General features: G+C 34.1%; 2 protein-coding genes across 2 annotated transcripts in view; both read left to right on the forward strand.

Moving 5' to 3' along the window:
- On the forward strand, positions 613–3,936 carry LOC107617747 (FRIGIDA-like protein 3; the record flags this gene model as incomplete). The annotated part of the gene is given in 3 exon segments (XM_016319597.2): positions 613–1,655; positions 2,005–2,177; positions 3,259–3,936. Coding segments are annotated over 3 exon segments (1,626 nt in total). The 3' UTR covers positions 3,679–3,936.
- LOC107614996 (FRIGIDA-like protein 3) overlaps positions 6,288–7,547 on the forward strand; it is a 4,956-nt gene continuing 3,696 nt past the window's right edge. Inside the window, 3 exon segments of the mRNA XM_021112457.1 lie at positions 6,288–6,483; positions 7,168–7,542; positions 7,544–7,547. The exon segment at positions 7,544–7,547 is cut by the window's right edge and continues 604 nt beyond it. Of these exon segments, the coding sequence (XP_020968116.1) occupies positions 7,178–7,542; positions 7,544–7,547 (369 nt within the window). The 5' untranslated portion in view covers positions 6,288–6,483; positions 7,168–7,177.

Genomic DNA, 7,547 nt, shown 5'->3' on the forward strand with positions numbered 1-7,547 from the left:
GTCGCTTCATTTTTCTTATTTTGGGTTCACTTTTTTTCCTTCTTGCTCTAGATTTTTCTTAGATCGGCTTTGTTTGGTTATCTGGAACAGCAATCCAGTTATCCCGTTCATGAATTCGATTTCGTGTTCAACTAATTTCATAGACATTGCACTCAAAAAATCACTCGTGTAGCTGCTGTAAATGGAATTTCTTAATTTTCGTTTTCTTTTTCTTTTATTTTTTTGGGGAAATTCATTATTATTATTCATTGGAAAAAAATGGAAATTTAGTTAGTTATTCATAAGAAACGTTTTAAGTTTTAATTTCTTATTTGTTGCAGTCTTATTTTTTTCCCTTTCGCGTTTCAATTTCTTGCCTCAATTGTTAGTGGAAATTTTATGCAAATTCTGCTCCCTCTTTTAGGGTTTTCGTCATGGTGGCTCCAAAATTTAGATCCTGAACGGTTTCAACCAATTTTGCTATAATGGATTATCGATGTGGGATTATATACTAGACTAGATTCTAGTTCTGAATTTTCTTTTTCTTTATTTTGTAATATACTTCTAGACTTGGTGGTAGGATGTTGCTCAATTGAAAGTTTTGTATTTGTTCATTGATTTTATCTTGTTCAGCTTTGTAGCTATGGAAGACCCTGAGTCAGTTGCCACACTGATAGATTCTACAACTTCTAAGATACAACAGCTCCAGAAGGCCTTTGCTGAACTTGAAAGCTATCGAGCTGTCACGCTCAACTTGAAATGGAAAGAGCTTGAGGAGCATTTTCATGGTCTTGAGAAGTCCCTGAAGAGGCGTTTTCATGAATTGGAGGACCAAGAGAAAGAGTTTGAGAACAAAGTGGTGAAATCTCGGGAAATGCTGGAGAAGCGCGAAGCTGCTGTATTTGCCAAGGAGCAAGCTTCTTTGGAGAAACTTCAAGAGAAAAGAGATGATGCTTTATTCGCTATTGTTAATGCCCGAGAAAAGCACAGGAAGGTTTCATCAAAAGAATCAGCTATTGTCTCTAGTGTGAGTCAGGGGACACTGGGAGTGGAGGAAAAACCAGTGGAAGCTGCATCTGTTGCGGGGGAAGGGAACTTTGGAGATATGAAATGGAATGTGGAACTTATGGCCTATCCAGAGTTGGTTAAACTGTGTAAAGAGATGGATGCTGGAGGTCTTCACAAATTCATCTCGGATAATCGTAAGAACCTTGCTGCTGTAAGGGAGGAAATACTACATGCATTACGAGTTGCCCCTAATGCTGCCCGTTTAGTCCTGGATTCTCTGGAAGGGTTTTACTGTACAGAACTGTCAAATCAGGATGTAAAGAAGGATGCTAACTTGTTGGGTCTTCGTCGAACCTGTATCATGCTGATGGAATGTCTAAGTGCTTTCTTGGCCAACTCAGATTTCGCTTCTAATGTAATTTCAGAAGATATCAAAGAGAGGGCAAAGGCAGTTGCTGAAGACTGGAAGCCTAGATTGGAGGCTCTTGACATGGATGCCAGCAATGGGAATTCCTTGGAGGCTCATGCCTTTTTGCAGCTTATTGCCAGCTTTGGTATTGCCTCTGATTTTGATGTTGATGAGTTATCCAGGCTAATTCCAATGGTGTCTCGCCGTCGCCAAACCGCTGATTTATGCCGCAGCCTTGGGTTATCAGACAAGATGCCCGGTGTGTATTTTTTTTTTACCCATATATAATGTCTCTTATGCCATCCTGCGTGTGACTGAACATTTGAGTGGTGTGTACTAATATTCTGGGATGGTCAAGGAAAGTTGATCAATGACAATATATATTATATAAGTTATATGCTGAGAGAACTAATGGAACTGAGCAGATTATAGTGCTGCAGTGATGGACTTAAATTAGATAACAAAATTGCTAGGAATTGTCCCAAAATTGCTCATGTGAAAGGCATGCATGGATTTACCATTTGTATCAATTAAAGAAGGAAACATTAAATCTCTTCATTTTGATACTTATTTTTATTCTGTTTTATTTATTTATTATTTGTGTGCAGGTGTAATTGAAGTTTTGGCGAATAGTGGGCGACAAATTGATGCAGTTAACCTGGCTTTTGCATTTGATCTTACAGGACAGTTTTTGCCAGTTCCTTTACTGAAATCTTACTTAAAAGATTCCAGAAAAGTTTCTTCACCAGTCAGAAGTGTTAACTCTTCTCCTGCTGCACAGGTGTGTTGTTAAGTCTCAGCTGTATTAAGTTACTATCCCTCTGATGTATTCCTTTAACAATTTGAATTAGTTATCTGAAATATTGTTGAGTACATCCAATTTTATGTCCATCTTTAATGGAGATCCATCATCCATAATAGTTTTGTTGTTCTAATGAAATATTGACTTTATTAGTTGCAGATGTAGAGGAATCATATAAATTGTTTTAGATTATCTTCACAGTATATGTTGAGTCAGTTATTCCTCCACAAACAGCTCTTATTCATATACAAAATAGTGATTAATTCTCTGTATATTCAGTTAATATTGCTGAAGTTTCAGTGGAAAACGAGCATGAGGCTAGTACAGTGTGGAATATAGCAAATAGAAAGTAAAATACCATAGGGCTATTAGAGGTGCCCCTGCTTCCCAAATTTCCAGAAGAGTGTAACTTATTCTTCCCACAATCCCTTGACACAATGATAGCGCATGTTAACAAAGTATAGGTTCAGTGTCCCTTCAGTGGTCTTCTAAGTTCTTCTAGCACTCATTTCAGCCACAACACTTCAAATATCCCATGTTTCACGGCTCTGAATACAGCTTATGCATAATTCTGGCCTTAACATCCCGTTTTTAGATCTTGTAGTCTCAACAGAGACGGTTTTTCCACCATATCGAAACCTCTGATTTGGTTCATTGGTGTTTCAGCAAGCCTATATCCCTGTGTTGAGTGTACCTGCAACTTGCAGAGGTTTCTTGATTTCTTTTATGCCATAGATCTGTGGGAAACCTTGTCACCAAGTGCCCTTTATATCATTCTGGAATTCCACCTTGATTGTGATTGACCTTAAATAGTAAATACCAATTGGCAACCTATAACTGCTTGCTTTCTTGAGTTGCCTAATGGTTGTCCCTGAATGAACAAAAGCACATATATGTTGTTTCTTTTAGATCCTTAAGTTACCCACTTGATGCACAAAAGCATATATATGTTTTTTTTTTAGATCCTTAGGTTACCCACTTGATGCTCGAGTTTTATTTGGTTTGTGGATCTAATTTGTTTTTGTTTTTAAATATTGTTAACAACCTGCTGTTAATTCAGATTGAGGTTAACGAGCGAGAGCTAGTTGCTCTTAAGGCTGTAATCAAGTGCATTGAAGAGCATAAACTTGAAGATCAGTATGCTCTTGACCCTCTCCAAAAACGAGTTCTTCAACTAGAGAGGGCCAAAGCGGACAAGAAGAGGGAAACTGAAGCTACAAAGCCTCAACCTAAGAGACCCCGCGCCAATGGCGTGGGATATGGTCCCCGAGTTACTAACTTCCCTTCTGACAAAACCTCCTATGCTAGAGTTGCTGACAGGTACCCACCACAGTATGTTTATGACCGACCTTACATGTATCCTGCACCAACTGACAATCATTGTCCTCCTCTCTTCGGTTCTGCCACGTATAACATCTCTGCTAGCCATGGAAACTACTTTGGAAATGGGTATCAGTATCAAGCTACATATCTCCACTAAGTTAGCAAGCAGAGATGGTGAATGCATGACTTTGATCCTTCCCTTTAATGTTGTAGCCTTAAGTCTTAACCCTTAAGCAGCTGTTGTATTGTATGTTGTACTTTATCAATGTAATATTTAAGGATCCTGAAAACGAGATAAAATGACATGTTAAAATTTAACTTCGCAGTAGAACATATTCTGAAATCTGATCCTCTAATGTATTATGTATGCACGATCTGTTTAATTTTTGTAAAAGACACCTTGTTGACTTGTAAATCTTTCTGATTTCTTAGTTTGTCGTTTCTAAGAAAGCGTTTCCTTTTTGTTCTTAGACTGAAAAAGATGGAGATATAGTGTGATCGTAAAAGCCTAAAAATGTCTCGCGTGTTAAATTATATTATTATTATTTTGTAGGGTTACTAAAATTGGCTTTAAAGCATTTTTGTCTATCTATATCATGTTTTGTCTTTCCAGTTTAAAGTACAGAAATTATCTTCTTTTTCTATGAAGAACAATTTTGTGATTTTTGTCACTATTGTTGCTTTTTTACAGTTCGAAATTATAGATCAGCCTTAAATACTCTTGAGCCACTACGAGACATATTTTTTATAGGATGTATGTTTAACGGTGTGATATTTACATAAATTGACATTGATATTATTTGAAATTTAATTATATATGTGAAATCAATTTGGGTTCCTGAATAATCAGTTCATTGGTTGCTTAACTAAATATGATTAAGTTACACTAAATTTTTTATTTTGGTTTTTGTTCCGATAGTTATCTGAAACTGGGTTGTTTTAGATTTAAACGTGAGGTCCAGACTTCTTTTGGGCAATGTTCGACGTCTCCTTTTGGACTCTAATGCTTAAGTTAACAAGAGTTTTAGCAAGTTTTTAGTAGATTAAGTTTTGAATATACTTAAAGGCGTCAGTGTATTTATAGTATAATAGATAACAACCTTTTAGAGAAGATCTTCCTTTGAGGGTGGATAACGGAAAGTTTGTGGAAATCTCTCTTTTAGATAAGTGGCAGATATTTTAGAAGTTAGTTATTTATTCAAATAAGTAGAGTTGAACTGCCATCGTAATGCTCGACCTCCGCGACCTCTGCGAGGTCAGATAAGTATAACAGTAGTTGAATCTCTTGAATAGACTTTTATTCATTTGGGTCTAGCTATATTTTTTGAGTCCAAATATATACATTTTTGTATAATATTATGATCGAAATTTACTCACTTAAACAATTGCATATTCTCCCTTTCAATATTAATTATTCATTACTTCACCTCCCTTAATAAAATCTCTAGTTTAAAATCTTTTCTTGTAAAATTATTTTTAATTGATAATTTTAATAGGTAAGATGAACATAAATTGGTATTTTTCTTAATTTGACATAAAAATTGATTCATCTAATAGAAAAGAAATTAATTTAATAATGAGTAAAGTATCGTTTTTGTCTCTAACGTTTGGGGTAAGTCCTAAAGTTGTTCCTAAAGTTTCAATCGTCCTATTTAAGTCCCTAACATTTCAAAACTGACTCAATGTTGTCCTGCCGTTAGGGATCCGTTAACAGAATTGACGGCGGGACAAAATTGAGACGATTTTGAAACTTTAGGAACTTAAATAGGACGAAAACGTTGGGGACAAAAATGATACATAGAAATAAATTTTAATTTTATCCTTCAATAATATCAATTTTTTACTATACATAGTATTCAATTATTTTTTAATCACATATAAGTAAATTACACTTAATCATATTACTTTCATTTTAAATAAATTAATTTTTTTTATAATTTTACTCTTAAAGATTTTTAGTTATCATGAAATATTTGTAGAATGACTAGTATATAAATTTGCAGAAAAGAAAAAAAATAATATATATACAATAAAATGTAAATTATACCTTTTGTCTCTAATGTATCAAAATTTTTTAAAATTATAAAAAAATAAATTTATTTAAAATAAAAGTAATGTGATTAAGTGTAATTTATTTAGATGTAATTAAAAAATAATTGAATACTATGTACAGTAAAAAAATAATATTATTGAAAGATAAAATTAAATTAAAATTTATTCTTATGTATTGTTTTTGTCCCTAACGTTTTTGTCCTATTTAAGTCCCTAACGTTTCAAAATCGTCTCAATTTTATTCAGTCGTCAATTCTGTTAACGAATTCCTAACGGCAAGACAATATTGAGTCAATTTGAAAGGTTAGGGACTTAAATAGGATGATTGAAACGTTAAGGATAATTTTGGGACTTACTCCAAACGTTGGGGACAAAAACGATATTTTACCCTTTAATAATTAAAATTTGTTAAAAATTAATCCTACTAGAATTTATTTAGAAAATAATTTGGAATATTTATTTTTTATAAATTTAATCCATAATAAAAGAAACTTATGATTGGATTAGGTACGTGATGAGAATAATCAGAGGAATGTTTGTCGAAGACGTGCAGCTCAGACAACACTCCGTTGTGACTAGTCAGTCCTCAGTAGTCAGTAGTAACGAGCAGCAGCTAAACGCCAAAACTAAAACGGAACGGAAAACGAAGTAACTCAAAAATGCTTTTGTCATGCACTGCGTAGAAAAAAAAAAAAACAGAAAAGAAAAAAAAAATAAAAAAATAAGACAAAGACCGCACAGTGTGCCACACACAGTGAGAGTGCTGAAAACTCTTTTCATTAAACCACACCACACTACCACCTCTTCCTTCTTCTTCTTCTTCTTCTTCCTCTTCTTTGAAGAGAGAAAGCATGGATAGAGAATTCTCTCACTCACTTTCTTAATTCATCTTCCTTCACAGATCAATCAGGTGAGCTCAATCTTACTTGCTTTTTCTCCTTCTTTTTTATTTTAATTATTATTATTTTATTTAAAAAGTAGCATTTTAATTTATTGATTGATTTTCTTGCTATCAGCTTAGATCGGCTTTCTTTGTTTCTCTGCAACAACAATCTACTCTTCTATTCTATCGTTTTCGAATTTTGGAGTATTGTCCTTTCTTTTTTTGTGTTGTGCTAATTGTTGAACGTAACTGTCTGAGGACGATTTTTCTCCTCTTTCTAAATTTAGGGTTTGCTTCTTTTTGTGACTCATTCGATCCTATACCTCCGATATGTTGTTTGTATGTTCTAGAATCTAGAATAAACCTATTATATGTTTACTCAGTTCTATATAATATGTAATAGAAATTGTTGAAATCTGCTGGGGTTTTTTTATTTAATTTAATTAATTTAATTTTTAATTTCTTGATATCTTGTGTGTGCACTTTGCAATGAAATGATTATGCAGTTTTATATGAACAACTGAATTATGGAGAAGTGCCTTAAGTTCTAGTTCATTGTCTGATTTTCAGCCTTCACTTGGATGTTATTTATAAAATTCAAACTGAAAGCGCTATAATTACACACTTGCTGAGATTGTTTTATGCTTCATTTTAGTGGCTCCCAATTAATCAACTATACGTAGCTTAATTTTGTTTTTGTGCTGCATTCAGCTTCTTTGCCATGGAAGACACGGATTCAGTTGCTACACTGATAGATTCAACAAGTTCTAAGATAAAACAGCTCCAAAAGGCATTTGCTGAACTTGAAAGCTATCGAGCTGTTACACTTAACTTGAAATGGAAAGAGCTTGAGGAACATTTCCATGGACTTGAGAAATCATTGAAGAGACGCTTTCATGAATTGGAGGACCAAGAGAAAGAGTTTGAAAACAAAGTGGTGAAGTCTCGTGAAATATTGGAGAAGCGGGAAGTGGCTGTTTGTGCCAAGGAGCAAGCTTCTTTGCAGAAACTTCAAGATAAAAGAGATGCTGCTGTGTTTGCCATTTTTAATGCCCGAGAAAAGCACAGGAAGGTTTCATCAAAAGATCTGG

This window comes from Arachis ipaensis, chromosome B09, assembly GCF_000816755.2.
Source record: "Arachis ipaensis cultivar K30076 chromosome B09, Araip1.1, whole genome shotgun sequence".
NCBI lineage: Eukaryota > Viridiplantae > Streptophyta > Magnoliopsida > Fabales > Fabaceae > Arachis > Arachis ipaensis.